The sequence below is a fragment of the Bison bison genome, unplaced genomic scaffold, assembly GCF_000754665.1.
Source record: "Bison bison bison isolate TAMUID 2011002044 unplaced genomic scaffold, Bison_UMD1.0 scf7180017864312, whole genome shotgun sequence".
Lineage (NCBI taxonomy): Eukaryota > Metazoa > Chordata > Mammalia > Artiodactyla > Bovidae > Bison > Bison bison.
The window spans coordinates 2,788,237-2,808,165 of NW_011494884.1; the positions used below are offsets into that span (position 1 = coordinate 2,788,237).

Genomic DNA, 19,929 nt, shown 5'->3' on the forward strand with positions numbered 1-19,929 from the left:
CTATTTTGGCCCTCAAAAGGCCAGTGTTTGTCCTCACAGGAAAATCTAATATTCCAGGCATGTGTTTTCTTTCCTGCCCCCAGGGCCTCAGCCAGCACCACTATCCAAAGGCTTACAAAATGTCTGGTCAGCCAGTATGCTATCCCACATACACTGCATCAGTCCAGAGGACCCACTTTGCATTAAAGAATGTGCAAGACTATGTCCAGCACAAAAGGACCCACTGCATGTACCAGAAGCTGCTTCTGCAAGAGAGCTTTGGAACAGCCTAGTGAAAGCACAGTTGAAGCCCCAGCTCAGAAGCAATATTTTGCCAGGACAGGGTGCTGCCCTTCAGAGTCCAGTCTACGAAATGGACAAAAGCCAGTGCTGTATTCTCAGAGTGGAAGAACCCAGCAGTGAGGGTAGGCCTCACCAACCACCACTACCAAAGGCCCTCCAGGAGCCCTTGTGCTTCCTGGACACCCTACTCCAGGCTGCAGAGTTAAGAGGTCTTGAACCCCACAGGAGACATACATTTCACCAGGGACAGAGCGTTTTCCACTTAATTAATAAAGACAGAAACGACTTGAGGATTGTGCTCCTTATAACCAGGGACCAGCAGGAAAGAGGAGCTGTTGTCTATGCAGGGTGTCTGATACATCATGGGGAGAATGGGCTGCCATCATACACAGGGCAGGGAGTCTGAGTTGATGCGGGTAACACACTGAGATCCTTCTTGGAGTTTCCCTGCCCACTTGTGATGGCAGCTTGGGTGTGTGAAGGGCATGGTGACCAGGGCTCAGAGCCCTTAGGAATGAGGATCTGGCTCACGCTGATGTCAGCAATGGTGGTAGCTGTGAGAATCTGGAATGCATAAAAGGTGAGAGCAAACAGTTGCAACAGGAGGGCTGTAGTTCTTCCTGATTTTCCTCTTCTTAGTCTCTCTCTAGGCAAACCCAACCTTGGAAGGGATGCTCTGTGCAGTTGTGGAGCTGAACCACCCAGATCCCTCTTCCAGGAACAACCTGATGCCCAGAGGCAGGGACTTCCTCCACTTGCCAGCTTATCCAGAGTTGGTCTCAGGGGAAAAGGGCTGCTTCACCTGAGATCACTCTCTCCTCAGGGCAGCCTGCCTCTACTGACTGACAGCTCAGGATTGTAAGGGCCTGAATGTCATGGCCAAATATGTGACACTTTTACGAGTGATTCTCTTCAGAGCCTTTGCTGGTCTGGCCAAGGTCTCCACAACCTACAGTGCAGTTGTGATTTTCCTCTGACCAATCCATTCCTTTCTCTTCTCCCATTACTTCATGTTGATTCTCAAAAAACATCTTGCACCTCAAAGTTCACCTCTGCCAGGAGCCAGCGTGAGGAACTCCGCCCATGGCAAAGGTCATGAGGAAGGAGGCTTGACATACGTAAAGGCAGGATTGAGCTTCAGGAGTCCCCCTGGAAATTCTTGAGCATCTACCTCCAAAACCAGAGTCTGCCTACTTTACTGCTTTGTGCTCTCACCTCTGACTTTACGGGGGGCTATCCCCCACCACCATCTCTCTTTCTGAAAAAGAGTTAACTTACAGCTCCAGTTAATAAAGTTCCTGGGCGCGACAAGAGAGTTTTCGTTCACAAACCCTTCAGATGGCTCTCTAACTTGCCTGACAGGCTTACCCGGACTCCTACAGCTATGCATACAATTGTTTACAGTCTCCCAGCCGCGAGAGGCATGGGAAGCTTAAGATATTCAAATAGTATAGAGCCTCTCGGAGAGTTAGAAATTGTTAGAATAGAACTAGTAGAAGATTTCATTGTTGAGCCAATGCTTGCTGCCAAGCTTCCACATCCCCTGTATTGTATCCTTGGAAGTGTATTAATTAATATAGTTGGTATGTAGAAAAAATAAGTAGTGGCCTTGGTGTTAACAACTTTATACCCTTAAGGTAATAAATTCTTTCCTTTGTTGTAAACCCACTGCACATCTGCCCTGTAGGAATGCAACTTTATCTAACACCTTCGGAGGATGGCGCCAAACTTTAAAATAATTACTCTTAGAGAAAATAAGTCTTATGGTTGTCAAACCTTTATCAGAGTCATAAAATGTTAACAGGCCTTCTGGCCAGAAGATGATGTAAATCACAGAAACTATTTGTATACGATAAGTTTGCAGAAAAGAAACACTGGTTTCGATAAGGATCAAAGACTGCTGACTTTGCATGATTTCACACCCCCTATTATCCTCTATGTGCAACTTAGGGTATAAAAGCCCCTGTTGAAAATAAATCTATGAGCAAGGCCCATAGATTGGGCTTGGTCTCCCCGTGTCGTTCTTTCTTGTTTCCTTTTCCTCCTTTTCTCCTCTGTTCTTCCTTCATGCCAAAATAATTTGGAGCACGGGGGTCCTCTGCAACCACTTATTTGCCTGGGCTTCTAAGACCCACTCGAGAAGGTGTCTAAGGTGGGGCACCTTCCGCTATTTGAGAGGGCGCCTGCAGCCTCTGTGGTCAGAGCAAGTTTGGTGTCACGAACTTTATTGATTTCCCGTGTAAACCAGTTATTTATTGAGCATCTAATAAATCTCTCAGCCTTTGCTATACCTTAATCGCCAACGCCGTCATCCTGAGGGAATCCCTGGATCCAACCGGGGCTGGACCCTGGCACACCTCAGTATCTGCTTCCAGAGGCCCCAACTTATGATACAGTCTGATCTTGCTGTCAGTGAGGAGCAGCACTTGGGTTGTAATAATGAACACAACTTGAACCAGCTGAAACAAACATGGGGATTTATTATAAGGATATTTGGGATATCTCACAGAAAAAAATCCAATAAGTCCAGGCAGGAAAATGGCAGAGATGAACCCAGACTTCAAGACAAGAACCAGATCCTGGAACCCAGCCAGGATGCTCATGACTTGGCTTCCACGGTGGCTTCACACTTCTCTCATTGCAGCTATGCCTCCTCATGTGGTAGAGAACACAGCCACTGACACCACTCACATTTATGTACCAAAGCTTCAGTTGTTAAAATTATATAGACAAACAAGAGAGTCCTAGCTTTCCAGAAGCTTCCTAATGGGAAAGATAAAACATGCAACGATTTTATCACCAGTGAAATACATGTACAGGTTCACATAGGTTGAATAGGTATTTAACAAGGAACAAAGGCATTTCAGTGGCAGTAGATCGACAAAAAAGCACACACACACAAAAGCGTAAAATGAGAGACTGTAGAACTCTCAAATAGTTTAAGGACGCAAAAACAAAACAAAACCAAAACTGTAAGAGGAAAGATAAAGTATTCAGAAATTATGAACAGGTATGGTTTTGTATAAAAGTCCTCATATACCATGAGGATATTACAGCTTAAGTCCACAATTGTGTGTGTGTGTGTGTGTGTGTGTGTGTGCGTGCGTGCACACACACACATGTGCTCAGTCATGTCCAACTCTTTGCAACCTCATGGACTGTAGCCCACCAGGATCCTCTGTCCATGGGATTTGCCAGGTAAGAATACTGGAGTGGGTTGCCATTCCTTCTCCAGGTGGATCTTCCTGATCCAGGGACCAAAGCCATGTCTCCTGTGTCTCCTGCATTGGCAGGTGGATTCTTTACTGCTCAGCCACTTGGGAAGCCAAGTCTACAATTAGCCATATGGTATTTCAATACAAGAGTGTATAGTCAGAATTGCATCTTAAAATAACTAGTATATATATATAAGTGCAAAAAATGGACTGAAAGGATGAAAAGGGCAAAAAATATGCATACAGCTGCAAAAGTCATGGATGAATTAGTTAACTGGCATGCAGGCCAGCACTAGGTGCTCAGCATCTGAAAACTTGTTGGTATTATGTTTGTAGGCTAACAAACTCAATGAAATTGACAATCTGGGCACATACTGGAGTAAATGACCAAATGACTGAGATCTTGAGTGTAGAGTTCAAATATCTATGGATGTATACTTTGCTATGTAATGCAGATATTGGTAGATATGTCTGGTATTCTTTGGGTTCATTTCATCTCAGGGTTATACATGTGATCAAAATGTCAAAGGAAATCAAAATATCAGGAACATATAGACCCATACAGATAATGGTGTCTGAAAATATCAAAGCCCACAAAGAAAAACTGAACACAAGGCAATCCTGGTATAGGTCTCAGAATTCATAGATAGGACCTCCAGAAGATCCAGTACTTAGTGTAAGGAATATAATAGAAAGTATGCCCTGCAGGATTGTTTCCACACCAGGGGAGGAGCCTGGGTGGTGAAAGAGGAAAGGGAAAGAGATGCTCCTCCTCTCAATTATTGAGCTTCACAAAACCATAGGTAAATCCAGCCTAACTTTAAAATTGGCTTTCTTCTTGATGCAGCATTTGTAGTAGAATCAGTGAGGAGAAATATATTTTTGTGGTTTACCAAGGTGTCTTAAAAATGTAACACTAAGAATCTCTAATTTCAGAATCAGAGGCCTCTTGTGACCCTTCAGAAGACAAAATGCCAGGTGAGTTCTACACCACACACTTGGGATGTGGAACATCAGGTATTTTGATAAACAAAAGCCCTGCTGCCAGCATCAGCCCTGGCACGGGTTGACTGACATCAGACCCTTAGGAATCACATTCGCCCTTGGGATTCAATCAAAAGGCCAGTGAAGTTTCATCATCTCATAAAGGAAGTTCTAAGATTAACTGCTTAATAGTTCAAAAATAATCTAGAACAGGAGTGAGAAAAACTTGGAAGTTTTTAGACAACAGACTCCTGGGCCCAATCCAAGACCCAACAAGTCAATCACTGGGCTGAGGAAAGAGACCCAGGATAGATGGAAAAGAAAAAATGGAAAACAACAACAACAACCCACAAAGTAAAACACCACACTGTAACTACTTGTTCTTTTACATAGGTCTGTTTCACCAACCTGGTAAAATGACCTTAAGGTATTAGTGAGAAAAGTCCATACATTTATGTATGAATAAAAATTTGGGAAATAGGATTTTGTTGAAATTCTGGTACAATAGTTCATGAAATTACCCTCATTTATTTAATATTCCAATTTTACAACAATGATGTAAAACTGTAGGTAAAGAAAAAAATGCTGCTAGAATCAAAGTTACCAAACACCACACTGTTAAAACGACTTGCACATGAGAGAAGACCTGATTTTTCCAAGTATGGAAACTAGACTAGACTTTTCTGATTTTCACCATCATACAAAAAACATAGTTGATTTTGTCAAACAACATTATAGAGAAATTACTACAAAAGTCTAAATAGACGTAGGCATGTGTCATGCATTTCCAGAAGGAACACCCTTATAAAATGGTAAGCACACATGGGAACTTTCTCTTGTGCATGATATGACAGTTGAAAGGCAAGTGAAACACAAATATTTCCAATGATGAAATAATAAAAAGCTTGTTTTCTGATACCTGTCTGGTAATCACAGAAATCTGCAGGAAGGCAAAATAGGCTTCCTGGGATACATAAAAAATATGGTTCTCACCACAAAATCTTCTGTCCTTTATATTCTCTGGATAGTGACTCTCAAATAACTAGTTTCTTCATCTAATTTTTACAGGATATTTTAGAAAACACCAAAAACATAATAGCAGCACACAATATTCATGACAATTCATCACAGTAAATTAAAATACAAGTTGTTCTTGGGTGACATAACACTTAAGATACACACACTGGATGCATGGAGGTACCTCGTTACACAAGGAGGGCATTCTGCTCCAAGTTAATGCCACTGAGCAGGAGTGCAGAGCCACAGTGCTCACTCCTCACAATTCACTCGTACCATTCTGCAGTTCTACACTAGAATACTTATTAACCAGGTTTTATATAAACTGTTTCTCAGAGTCTAGGATCCAAAAGACTTTATATAATGTTGGCTTTTGCTACTAAAGAGAAAGGTCACTGACAACAATAGAGCCTTTTATAAACTAACAAATCATAAGGAAATGTGTTGATATTACATGCTACTTATTGAGCAGTAAGACATGTCCTATGAGTTACCATTTTTATAGTATTATTAAAATAGAAAAACCAGTGGCACATAGTATGTCTTGATAGACATCAGAGGCACTACAAGGCATGTACATCTCATGCTCCCAATTACATTACCATCTGTAATTCCAAAATACAAAACACAACCTGTGACACAGGAAAATAAGCCATAATTATATACCATGGAGAAATTTTGTATTCCAAAGACTCAATTTATTGACGTTTTTAGAAACTTCATACTTGAGCCTTAATATAATTTAGAACCAGTTATTTTTGGTACCCATGTCTATAAAGAGTGCATGGCTTTCTATTATAGCATTATTTCAAGGGGCATGTATTTCTAATGTCTTTAAACTGTTAGGTACACCCACAGGACACAATATGGTGGGGTTACTTGCCGAAGATTGTCCTATATTTAGTATTTTCAAAGAATTCATTCCTGAGGGCATCTTCTTATGTACAATGAGCTGTTATTTCTTGATGAAAATATCACCTCACTTGCTGTATTCATGAAGTTTTCCTTAACTCACTGGAATAGGGTTCATTTTCAGTGGTAATTTTTCCAATGGCTAATGAAATTTGATCTCTGGAAAGCTTTCTGATAGTCACAGTATTCTTCTGTACTGTTAATTTTCTACTGTAAAAGGCTTGACGACAGTTTGAAAGCTTTCTGAAATCCACTGCAATTCATAGGGTCATTCTCCCTCTAAGGATTCTAATATAATAAACACATTAGTCTGCTGAAAGCTTCCCTGACATAACCTATTTAGAGTTCCTAACTTAAAAGTGTATTCAGACATATAAAGTGATGTAACTATTATCTGAAAGATTTACCATAACTGATGAAGATCTCTGTCAAAGACTAACATTAACACCATTCTTAGGATTTCTTTACTGTATGAGTTCTCCGATGATTAATGAGCTGTGACTTTTGGGAGAAGGCTTTCCCACATTCGCTGCATTGAAAAGGTTTCTCTCCTGTATGGATTCTCTGATGATTAACAAGCTGTGACTTCTGAGAGAAGGCCTTTCTACATTCACTGCAACTGTAGGGTCTCTCTCCCGTGTGTGTCCTCTGATGTGGTATGAGGTGTGACTTCCTAGAGAAGGCTTTGCCACAGTCGTTGCATTCAAAGGGTTTCTCTCCTGTATGTGTCCTCTGATGATTTATTAGACTAGACCTCTCTCTGAAGGCTTTCCCACATTCACTGCATTCATAAGGTTTCTCTCCTGTATGAGTTCTCTGATGTCTAATTAGTTCTGATTTTTCAAAGAAAGCTTTTTGACAAAGACTGCATCCATACGGTTTCTCTCCTGTATGAATTCTCTGGTGAGTATTGAGCTGTGACTTCTGGGAGAAGGCTTTTTCACAGTCCCTGCATGCATAAGGTTTTTCTCCTGTATGGGTTCTCTGATGTGTTGCAAGGCTTGACTTTTCACCAAAGGCTTTCCCACATTCACTGCATTCATAGGGTTTCTCTCCTGTGTGTGTCCTCTGATGTGATATGAGATGTGACTTCTGACAAAAGGCTTTCCCACACTCACTGCACACATACGGTTTTTCTCCTGTATGAATTCTCTGGTGATTAGTGAGGCTTAATTTTTCACTGAAAGCTTTCCCACATTCACTGCACTCGTAGGGTTTTTCACCTGTATGAGTTCTCTGATGCCTGACAAGCTGGGATTTCCTACTGAAAGCCTTCCCACACTTAGTGCATACAAAGGGTTTCTCTCCTGTGTGTGTCATCTGATGTGATAAGAGGTGAGATTTCTGGGAAAAGGCTTTCCCACACTGGATGCATCCATGAGGCTTCTCTCCTGTATGGGTTCTCTGATGGTTAATTAGACTAGACCTCTCTCTGAAGGCTTTCCCACATTCACTGCATTCATAGGGTTTCTCTCCAGTATGAATTGTTTGATGTCTAATTAGCTCTGATTTCTCAAAGAAGGCTTTTCTACAATCGCTACATCCATAGGGTTTTGTTCCTGTGTGGGTCCTGTGATGTGTGACAAGCTGTGACTTCCTGCTGAAGGCTTTTCCACATTCTCTGCATTCAAAAGGTTTCTCTCCTGTATGAATCCTTTGATGATTGATGAGATTTGACTTTTCACTAAAGGCCCTCCCACATTCAGTGCATCCATAGGGCTTCTCTCCTGTGTGTGTCCTCCAATGTGATATGAGATGTGACTTCCGGGAGAAGGCTTTCCCACACTCACCACATTCATATGGTTTCTCTCCTGTATGTGTCCTCTGATGGGATGTCAGCTGTGACTTTTGGGAGAAGGCTTTCCCACACTGGCTACAATTGTAAGGTTTCTCTCCTGTATGAGTTCTATGATGTGTAATAAACTGTGACTTCTGGGGGAAAGTCTTGCCACATTTACCACAGCCATAGGCTATTTCTCTTATATGTCTGCTCTGATGTTTAATGAGACTTGATTTCTTACTGAAGCGTTTCCTACATTCACTGCATTCATAGAGCTTCTCCCCTGAACGACTTCTGTGATATATGATGATCTGTGACTTCTTATAGCTAACTTTATCACATGCATAGTATTTTAACCAAGTATCAGTTTCCTCAGTCTTGGTATGGAGAAATAATTTATCAAATATGTTTAAGTCAGCTGGTTCCATTCTTCCATAGTTTGCTTTTGGAATAAGAAAATCTAAATGATGTTTTAAAATTAATCCATCTATGTCACCTTCTTTGTTTGATTTCCTTAAAGGAATAAAGTTCATGCTCAGATTAAACTTTTTTCCAAGTGCATCACATTCATGATCTTGTTTCATATTTTTAAACTTCTTGTTATCCTTGTGCCAAGTCATGTGACCATTTACTTGAAAGACTTGATCTATGAAGGAAAAAAAAAATCCCATAAGTCTTTCCATAGTCGTGTTTATTGAATAAAAACCTAGAAATGCTATTTGAGGGAACTAATGCCTTTTAATGTTTAGTTTCCTAGTATGACTGCAATGTCTAACCTCTAGGTATTGAAAAACACTTTAAACACTGTAAACAAGAACAGAAAGCAGACAGTAGATTAAGTTTAAATGAAACTGACCACCAACTTGGAGCAAAGGGAGTAATTGCTGAACAGGCTACATGGGCTCACTCCACAGGTCCTCAGTGTCATCTGCCCCCCTTCAGCCACACTCAGAGGACACTGCAGCTCAGGCCAATTGTGGGGCCCAACCAGCGTGCCCACATCGCTCCACCATGAGATGGAGAGATGGGCTGCAAGTGCATTTTGGGGCCATGTGCAGGGATGCCAGATACTCTGGAGCCCTAATATTCCCTGGGGCAATACTCAGTCACTGAGGGACAGGAGGCAGAGTGTGGTACTAGCTTTCTGGTTCCTCAGAGGGTTCCCAGAAGCACACTGTTCATGCATTCCTCTCTCACCCCATCTCACTTCCCCTTCTCCCACTAACACTGTGGAGATCACAGTCCCACTAAGTATCTCAGGGTCTGCTTTTGAGGCACCTTGAATTAAGTCAGTGTCACACAATAGGAAACGAGGAGGAGGGCCCAGCTGATCAGAGCACTGCTGGATGCTTGGTGGTGCCACGTAACTCACAAAAGAAGGTGAGAACTGGGATCTACACTAGCTAGTAATTTGGGAAGTTCAGACTAGCCTTAGTTTTAAGTGGGAATAGAGAAGTCTTTCAAAAGATGTTTTCCAAAGGTAAAAAACTTAGTAAAAAAAAAAAAAAGGTAGAAAAGAGGTAATTCCATATACTCCATGTCTAAGCTACAGAAAAAGCACAACAGAACTTGACCAACTAGGGGAGAAGTGGACCAACAGTTTGGGAGGAATGATAATCCACTTTCTGACATAATAAGGCTGAACAGAGAGGGTTTCACATCAGAGACACCCAAAGTGAGGAAAAATAAAGCCCTGATGGTCAAGCACAGGTGTCTTTGACCACAGAGAGAAGGGAGGACAAAAGGAGATTAACCACATCAGGAGACAGAATACCTAACAAGAAGTCAAAGTCCCAGATGTGAAAGACTGGGAATAACGTCATGGGCCAAACCAGCTGGAAACATTTCACTTCAAGCTACGAGCAAAGAAGCCACATGTAATGTGATTCACTTCAGTAGCTCGTGTTAACTGTCCTGAATCACCGTTAAGGGTTTGAGATTTTGAACAGAGCCCTCTAAGGCACATTTCAAGGATGCCAACCACCACCCTGCTGAGAATGACTTCCACCTTCTCTCCTCTGTCTGGTCTTCATACACTCACCTATTGAGCCTGAACTTGGAATTTCTCCATCTCCTGTCCATGGGTCTTCTCCTTGCTCCAATTTAAGGATGACACCAGGTTTCATAACTTCATACCCTGTTCAGGGAAAATCACAAAGACCTTGGCCCCTACTGCATGGCCTTTGAGGCCTCTGAAGAAGGAGCAAGGTTTGGAATTAGTTGACCCAGTGAAGCCACCCACATGAATACCAACAAAGTAAACAATCCTCAAGGAATGGTAACAGTCTCCCCAGTGGATAATATGGTCTAAGAATCTTTGATTTCTATAACTCAAGTCCAAAACCATAAACCCTTCAGAGTCTCTGTAGTTGGTCTGCTCTGGTTCAAATTCAGGCTCATTTCCTAGCTGTCAGGCCTTGGGAAAAATACTTAACTTTTTTCTTTGTCTCAATTTCCTCATTAGAAGAAAAAAAAGAAAAAAAAAAAAAGAGTGCAACACATCTGCCACACAGAATTGCTCTTACAATTGAGTCAATATAAGAACAATATGTGAAATTCAGTAAATTACATGCCTCAGGAGCTTTGTTGTTGTTCAGTCACTCAGTCATGTCCGACTCTTTGTGACCCCATCGACTGCAGTATGCCAGGCTTCCCTGTCCTTCACCATCTCCCAGAGCTTGCTCAAACTCATGTCCACTGAGTCAGTGATGCCATCCAACCATATTCAATCTTTCCCAGAATCAAGGTCTTTTCTAATGAGTTGGCTCTTCACATTAGGTGGCCAAAGTATTGGAGCTTCAGTTTCAGCATCGGTCCTTCCAATGAATATTCAGGATTGATTTCCTTTAGGATTGACTAGTTTGATCCTCTTGCAGTTCAAGTGACTCTCAAGAGTATTCTCCAACACCACAGTTCAAAAGCATCAATTTTTAAACACTCAGCCTTCTTTATGGTCCAACTCTCACTCACATCTATATATGAAAACTAGAAAAACCATAGCTTTGACAATACAGACCTTTGTTGGCGAAGCCTCAGGAGCCTAACTACCACTATTACTATTAGCTTCAGAGGCGGCACAATGAAATTAAGACTTCATTATTGGAAAGTGAGGTTCAAATACTTTCCCTGGGACTGTCATAGTCCAAGAACTTTGATCTCTAAAATTTAGGTCCAAAATCATTAAAAATTTTGCAAGTCCCAGAACTCTCAGAAACTAAAGAAGAACAAGCAAGGTACTAGATACAATATGAGGTCTTCTGGGAAGTTTTTCTTTTTTTGGCCATGCCACAAAGCTCTCAGGATCGTAATTCCCTGACCAGGGACTGAACCCAGGCCCCCTGAAGTAGAAGCACAGAGTTCTAACTGCTGGACTGCCAGGGAAATCCTGGGTAGCTTTTCTTACCTAGTGACACGAGACTGCTATAATTCTCCAACATGACATCCTTGTATAAGTCCTTCTGATGGGGGTCCAGTAGCTGCCATTCCTTCTGGGTGAAGTCCACAGATAAATCTTCAAATGAGAATGACCCCTGTAAGAGCACAATCCTAGTGAATCAGAAGCAGGAATCACCAGGTGATATAGGAAACAAGTACCAGAGCTTAAACACATCATTCTTATCATGGCAAGTTACAGAATGTCTATTGGGTCCCAACTTTTGCACTCTCTTTTGTGAGATAAAAGGCAATTACACATTCTTTCATCCTCTCATTTACATGAGAGCTGAAATACATGACTTTAAATTTTCCAAACCACCAACAAAGTTTTCATTGAATGTCAAATTTGGCACCAGAAGAGGCAGTGACAAAAGAAAGATAATAAAACAATATCCTCAAAAACTTCTTAGGTTGTAGACATACACAAATACGTACACTTATAAATAAAGCAAGCTGCTTTAAGAGTTGAGGCAGAAAGGCCAGTGAGGGCATGACATGGGTCAGAGAGGGAGCCCAGCACTCCATCTATGGTCATATCAGTCTCTATTGAAGAGGTGATACATGAAATAAAGTTTTAGGAAATTAGTAGTGGTTTCCAGAGAAAAGGGGGTACAAAAGCATCCAAAATGGGGACCCAAACTGCTAGGGGTAACACAGTATAAACAGTTCAGTCAGACAAGGTCACAGGGTACATTGTAGTGACTGGACTGCAGGCCACAGTGGGAGCAAGGCAGATGTGGTTACCACACCTTATCACTGCTGACAATTAGCCATTAGAGCTTTTACAGGATGGAAGTGATATAACTTAATTTAGGTTGCAGAAAGATATCCAGATATTTTAAAAATTAATTTTATTTATTTATTTTTATTTTTGACTGCTCTAGATCTTTGTCGCTGTGCGTGGCCTTTCGCTTGCTACAGTGCACAAGCTGCTCAGTGAGGTGGCTTCTCCTGTTGCAAAGCACAGGCTCTAGGGCATGGGCTTTTGGTAGTTGTGGCATGCAGGCTCTAGAGCAAGCAGGCTTAAGTAGTTGTGGCTCGCAGGCTCTGGAGTGTAGGCTCTGTAGCTGCATGGGCTCAGTTACCCCATGGCATGAGGAATCTTCCTAGATTGGGGATCGAACCCCTATCTCCTACATTAGCAGGCAGATTCTTAACCAATGGACCACTAGAGAAGTCATGATACCTGGATTTTAAATCAAGATGGATTTCTGTCCCAAAGTCTTCTAAGATGACAAGAAAGCATAAACATACTCTTTTAAAAATTCAAAATACCACCAGAAAATAAGAAACCTGACTGTAAACAGCACATCACACACTTTGAGAGTGATGAAAGAGAAAAATCTACAAGCAAGAATACTCTGCCTACCAAGGAATCTTGTTCAGATTTGACAGAAATCAAAAACTTTAAAGACTAAAGAAAACCTAAAAGAATTCAGCACCACCAAACCAGCTTTACAACAAATGACAAAGGAATGTCTCAAGGTGAAAAAGAAAATTAAGAAACGAGAAAGTCCACCAGTAAAGGCAAACACACAGTAAAGCTGGTAATCCACACATAAAGCTGGTAAGGTTAAAAGACAAAGCTTAAAATCATTTATCAATAAGCAGTTAAGGGATCATAAAATAGATGTAAAATATGGTAACAACAGTAATTGTGAGGGGAGGAGAACACAAATGCAGGCTTTAAAAAATGCATTTGAAATTAAAAAGATGAGCAACTTAATCACTTATATATACAGATTGCTATACAAAGACCTCATGGTAACCACAAATCAAAACATCTGTAATAGATATACACACCAGAAAAGAAAAAGGGATACAAGCCTAACATTAAAGAGAGTCATCAAATCACAAAAGAGAACAAAAGACAGGAAAAAGGAGACCTACAGAAACAAATCCAGAACTTCTGTGTCACAAAAGAGGACACTATATAATAATTAAGGGATGAATCCAAGAAGAAGATATAATAATTGTAAAAATGTGCACCTAACATAGCACCTCAATGTATAATGCAAATGTTAACAGACATGAAGGGAGAAACTGACAGTAACACAGTAATGTGCTGTGCTGCTGTGTTCAGTCACTTCAGTCATATCTGACTCTTTGCAACCCTATGGACTGTAGCCCACCATGCTCCTCTGTTCACTGGATTCTTTAGACAAGAATACTGGAGTGGGTTGCCATTTCGTTCTCCAGAGGATCTTCCTGACCCAGGGTTTGAACTTGCCATCTCCTGTGTCTCCTGCATTGCAGGTGGATTCTTTACTGCTGGGCCACTGGTTTTATATATTACACACACACACACAAACACATAAAATAGGGGACTTTAACATCCCACTTACATCAATGGACAGATCATGTAGACTAAAGAATCAGTAAGGAAACACTGGCCTTAAAGAACACATTAGACTAAACTGGTTAATATAAACATAGAGAACATTACACTCAAAATCAGCAGAATATACAATCTTTTCAAGAGCATGTGGAACATTCTCCAGATCACTGCAAAACAAGCCTACATAATTTTAAGAAAACTGAAATCATATCAAGCATCTTTTGCAACCACAACATGGTTGAAGAAATCAACTGCAAGAAAAAAAAATGCAAAAAATACAAGCACATGGAGGCTATAATATGCCAGTGATTTAATGGGCCACTGAACAAATCAAGGAGGAAATAAAAAAAAAAATACCTAGAGCCAAATGAAAATAAAAACATGATGACCCCAAACCTACGGGATGCAGCAAAAGCAGTTCTAAGAGAGAAGTTTATAGTGATACAAGCTTACTTCAGAAAACAAGAAAAATCTCAAATAAACAAGCCAACCTTACAAGTGAAGCAACTAAAAAAAGAAAAACAAAATCCAAAGTTAGTAGGAAGAAATCATACAGATCAGAAGAGAAGTACCTGAAATAGAGATAAGGGAAGAAAAAAAAAAAGGAAAAGATCAATGAAATTAAAAATTGGTTTTTTGAAGAGACAAAACTGACAAACTTTTAGCCAGACTCATCAAGAAAAAAGGGGAGAGGGCCCAAATCAATAAACTCAGAAATGAAATTACAACAAACACTACAGAAATAGAAAGGCTCACAAGAGACCACTACAAGTAACTATATGCCAATAAAATGGTCAACTTGGAAGAAATGCAAGAAAAAGACATACAGAAAGGAAAAATGGTTGTCTGAGAAGGCCTTACAGATAGCTGAGAAAAGAAGAGAAGCTAAAGGCAAAGGAGAAAAGGAAAGATATACCCATCTGAATGCAGAGTTCCAAAGAATAGCAAGGAGAGATAAGAAAGCCTTCCTCAGTGATCAGTGCAAAGAAATAGTGGAAAACAATGGACTGGGAAAGACTAGAGACCTTTTCAAGAAAATTAGAGATACCAAGGGAACACTTCATGCAAAGATGGGCTCAATAAAGGACAGAAATGCTATGGAACTAATAGAAACAGAAGATATTAAGAAGAGGTGGCAAGAATATACAGAAGAATCATACAAAAAACATCTTCCTGACCCAGATAACCATGATGGTGTGATCACTCACAAAGAGCCAGACATCCTGGAATGCAAAGTCAAGCAGCCCTTAGGAAGCATCTCTACGAACAAAGCTAGGGGAGGTGATGGAATTCCAGTTGACCTATTTCAAATCCTGAAAGATGATGCTGTGAAAGTGCTGCACTCAATATGCCAGCAAATTTGGAAAACTCAGCAGTGGCCACAGGACTAGAAAAGGTCAGTTTTCATTCCAATCCCAAAAAAGGGCAATGCCAAAGAATGCTCAAAGTACTGCACAATTGCACTCATCTCACACGCTAGCAAAGTAATGCTCAAAATTCTCCAAGCCAGGCTTCAATAGTACATGAACTGTGAACTTCAAAATGTTCAAGCTGGATTTAGAAAAGGCAGAGGAGCCAGAGATCAAATTGCCAACATCGGCTGGATCATCGAAAAAGCAAGAGAGTTCCAGAAAAACATCTACTTTTGCTTTATTGACTATGCCAAAGTCTTTGACTGTGTAGATTACAACAAACTGTGCAAAATTCTTCAAGAGATGGGAATACCAGACCACCTTATCTGCCTCCTGAGAAATCTGTATGCAGGTCAAGAAGCAACAGTTAGAACCAGACATGGAACAACAGACTGGTTCCAAATTGGGAAAGGAGTATGTCAAGGCTGTATACTGTCACCCTGCTTATTTAACTTATATGCAGAGTACATCATGTGAAATGCTGGGCTGGACGAAGCACAAGCTGGAATCAAGATTGCAGAGAGAAATATCAATAACCTCAGATACGCAGATGACACCACCCTTATGGCAGAAAGTGGAGCGGAACTAAAGAGGCTCTTGATGAAAATGAACGAAGAGAGTGAACAAGTTGGCTTAAAACTCAACATTCAGAAAACTAAGATCATGGCATCTGGTCCTATCACTTCATGGCAAATAGATGGGGAAACAATGGAAACAGTGACAGACTTTATTTTGGTGGGCTACAAAATCACTGCAGATAGTGACTGCAGCCATGAAATTAAAAGATGCTTGTTCCTTGAAAAGCATCTTTTCAAGAAAAGCTATGACCAACCTAGACAGCATATTAAAAAGCAGAGACATTACTTTCCCAACAAAGGTCCATCTAGTCAAAGCTACAGTTTTTCCAGTAGTCATCTATGGATGTGAGAGTTGGACTATGAAGAAGGCTGAGCACCAAAGAATTGATGCTTCTGAACTGTGATGTTGGAGAAGACTCGTGAGTGTCCCTTGGACTGCAAGGAAATCAAGCAAGTCAATCCTAGAGGAAGTCAGTCCTGAATATTCATTGGAAGGACTGATGCTGAAGCTGAAGCTCTAGTACTTTGGCTACCTGATGCAAAGAACTGACATTAGAAAAGAGCCTGATGCTGGAAAGATTGAAGGCAGGAGGAAAAGGGGACAACAGAGGATGTGATGGTTGGATGGCATTACCAACTTGATGGACTTGAGATTGAGCAAGTTGCAGGAATTGGTGATGGACAGGGAAACCTGGAGTGCTGCAGTCCATGGGGATGCAGAGTTGGACATGATTGAGTGACTGAACTGAACTGGAAGCAATGGACAAATTCTTAGAAAAGTATAATCTCTTAAGACTGAACCAGAAAGAAATAGAAAATATGAACAGATCAATTACCAGTAATGAAATTGAATTAGTAATTTAAAAACTACCAACAATAAAAGTCCAGGAGCAGATGACTTCACAGGTGAATTCTACCAAACATTTAAAGAGTTAATACCTATCCTTATGAAACTATTCCAAAACTTGCAGAGGAACACTTCCAAACTCATTCATGGTGCCATCATCACCCTGATACCTAAACCAGACAAAGGTATCACACACAAATAAAGAGAATTACAGGCTGATATCACTGATAAACATAGATGCAAAAATCCTCATCAAAATACTAGCAATGTGAATCCAACAATATAGTAAAGGGATGGATCATACACCATGATCAAAAGGAGTTTATCTCAGGGAGAGAAGGATTTTTCGGTATCTGCAAATCAATCAACATGATATACCACATTAACAAACAATAGAATAAAAACCATATAATCATCCTAATAGATGCAAAAAAGGCTTTTGACAAAATTTAACACCCATTTATGATAAAAACTCCACAAAGTAAGCATAGGGGGAACATACCTCAACATAATAAAGGCCATATATGACAAACCCACAGCTACCATCATATTCCATGGTGAAAAGCTGAAAGTATCCCTTCTAAGATCAGGAACAAGACAAAGATGCCCACTCTTGCCACTTTTATTCAACAGTTTTGGAAGTCCTAGCCATGGCAATCAGAGAAGAAAAAGAAATAAAAGGAGTCCAAATCTGAAAAGAAGAAGTAAAATTATCAGTTTGCAGAAGATATAATACTATACATTGTTGTTTAGTTGCTCAGTCATATCTGACTCGTTTGCAACCCCATGGACTACAGCCCACCAGGCTCCTCTGTCTGGGACCCCATGGGATTTCCCCGACAAGAATACTGGAGTGGGTTGCCATTTCCTTTTCCAGGGTATCTTCCCAACCCAGGGACTGAACACTTGTCTACTGCTAAGTCTCCTGCAGTGCAGGCAGATTCTCCACTGCTGAGCCACTGGGGAAGTCCCTGATACTATACACAGAAAGTCTTAAAGATGCCACCAGAAAACTACTAGAACTCATCAATAAATTTGGTAAAGTTTCAGGATACAAAATAAATACACCAAAATCCATTGCATTTCTATATACTAATAATGAAATATCAGAAAGAGAAATTAAGGAAACAATCCCATTTACCACTGCATCAAAAAGAATAAAATACCTAGAAATAAACTTATCTAAGGAGGCAAAAGACCTGTGCTCTGAAAACTACAAGATGCTGACGAAAAAAATTAAAGGTAATACAAATAGATGGAAAGATACACTATGTTTTCTTGCATTGGAAGAATCAATACTGTTAAAATGACCATAATACCCAATCTACAGATTCAATGCAACCCCTATGAAATTAGGGCATTTTTCACAGAACTATTAATAGAACAAATAGTATTAAAATATGTATAGAAACATAAAAGACCCCAAATAACCAGTAAAGAATCTTTAATAGAGCTGAATGAATCATAGCCTCTGACTTCAGACTATACTACAAAGGTACAGTAATCAAAACATTATGGTACTGGCACAAAAGCAGACATATACATCAATGGAACTAGATAGAAAGCCCAGAAACAAACCCACACACTAGGGTCAATTAATCTACAACAAAGTAGGGGAAAACATACAACAAAGAAAAGATAATCTTGTCAATATGCAGTGCTAAGAAAACTGGGCAGTTACACGTAAATGAATGAAAGTAGAACCTTCTCTAACACCACATACGAAAATACACTCAAAATGGATTAAAGACCTAACTGTGAGACTGGATACTATAAAACTCCTTGAGGAAAACACAGGGAGAATACTTTTTGATATAAACCTCAAAAATAGTTTTTTGGATCTGTCTCCTAGAGTAATGGAAGTAAAGCAAAAATAAACAAATTGAATCTAATTAAACATAAAAGCTTTTGCACAGCAAAGGAAACCAGAAACAGCATTTAAAGACAACCTACAGAATGGAAGAAAATATTTGAAAATGATGTGACTGACAAGGTCTTAATTTCCAAAATATACAAACAGCTCATAAAGTTCAATATCAAACAATCCAATCAAAAAATGGGGCAGAAGACATAAGTAGACATTTTTCCAAAGAAGACATATAGATGGTCCAAAAGCACATGAAAAGATGTCTAATTATTTTTTTTTAAAGTGCAAATCAAAACTACAATAAGGTATCACCTCACAGCAGACAGAATGGCCATCATCAAAAAGTCTAAAATAATAAATGCTGGAGAGGGCATGGAGCAAATGGAACCCTCCTACACTGTTGGTTGGAATGTAAATTTGTGTAGCCACACTGGGAAACAGTATGGAGGCTCCTTAAGAAACTAGTAATAGAGTTACCACAGACTTGGCAATCTCCCTCCTGGGCATATATCCAGAAAAGATGAAAACTCTTATTTGCAAAGATACATGCACCTCTTAAGTTCACAGCAGCACTATTTACAATAGCCAAGACATGGAAGTGACCTCAATGTCCATGGAAAAATGAATGGATAAAGATGTGGTACACAGTGGAATACCAGTCACAAAAAAGAATGAAATCATGCCATTTGCAGCAACATGGATGGACCTAGAGATTATCCTGCTGAGAAGTAAGTCAGACAGAGAAGGACAAGTATTATATGACATCACTTATAAGTGGAATCTAAAAAAGTAATACAAATGAACTTATTTATAAAACAGAAACAAACTCACAAATATAGAAAACAAACTTATGGCTACCAAAAGGGAAAGGACGGAAATGTGAAGGGATAAATTAGAAGTTTGGGATTAACATATACACACTACTATATATAAAATCCCATTGACAATCAACAAGGACCTGCACAGGGAGCTATATTCAATATCTATAATAACCCGTAAGGAAAAAGAATCTGAAAAAGAATATATATATGCATATAGATACAAACGCTATAACCTGAAAGTAACACAACATTGTAAATCACCTATACTTTGATTAATAAAATACTTATAAGTGATTGTTCATATTAGTACTACTGATAAAAATTATATTTATATAACAAATGTACCAAAAAGTATAAATATTCCAAGTGTCCATCAAGTGGTGAATGGATAAATAAAAAATGATATATTCAACATAATGGAATACTATTCAACAATAAGAA

General features: G+C 39.9%; 1 protein-coding gene across 9 annotated transcripts in view; it reads right to left on the reverse strand.

Annotated features, from left to right (window-relative positions):
* Nucleotides 1-2,742: 2,742 nt before the first annotated feature.
* Nucleotides 2,743-19,929, reverse strand: part of ZNF84 (zinc finger protein 84) — a 27,469-nt gene continuing 10,282 nt past the window's right edge. For 7 of the 9 annotated variants that reach the window (XM_010852481.1, XM_010852479.1, XM_010852477.1 and 4 more), the window contains 3 exons: nucleotides 11,594-11,720; nucleotides 10,232-10,327; nucleotides 2,743-8,836 (listed from right to left, as the gene is read on the reverse strand). In XM_010852481.1, the coding sequence (XP_010850783.1) occupies nucleotides 6,864-8,836; nucleotides 10,232-10,327; nucleotides 11,594-11,720 (2,196 nt within the window). In that variant the 3' untranslated portion in view covers nucleotides 2,743-6,863. Of the gene's footprint in view, nucleotides 8,837-10,231; nucleotides 10,328-11,593; nucleotides 11,721-17,302; nucleotides 17,339-17,451; nucleotides 17,492-19,929 lie in introns of those variants that run through there. The other 2 variants (XM_010852484.1, XR_826344.1) reach the window with 2 other exon arrangements.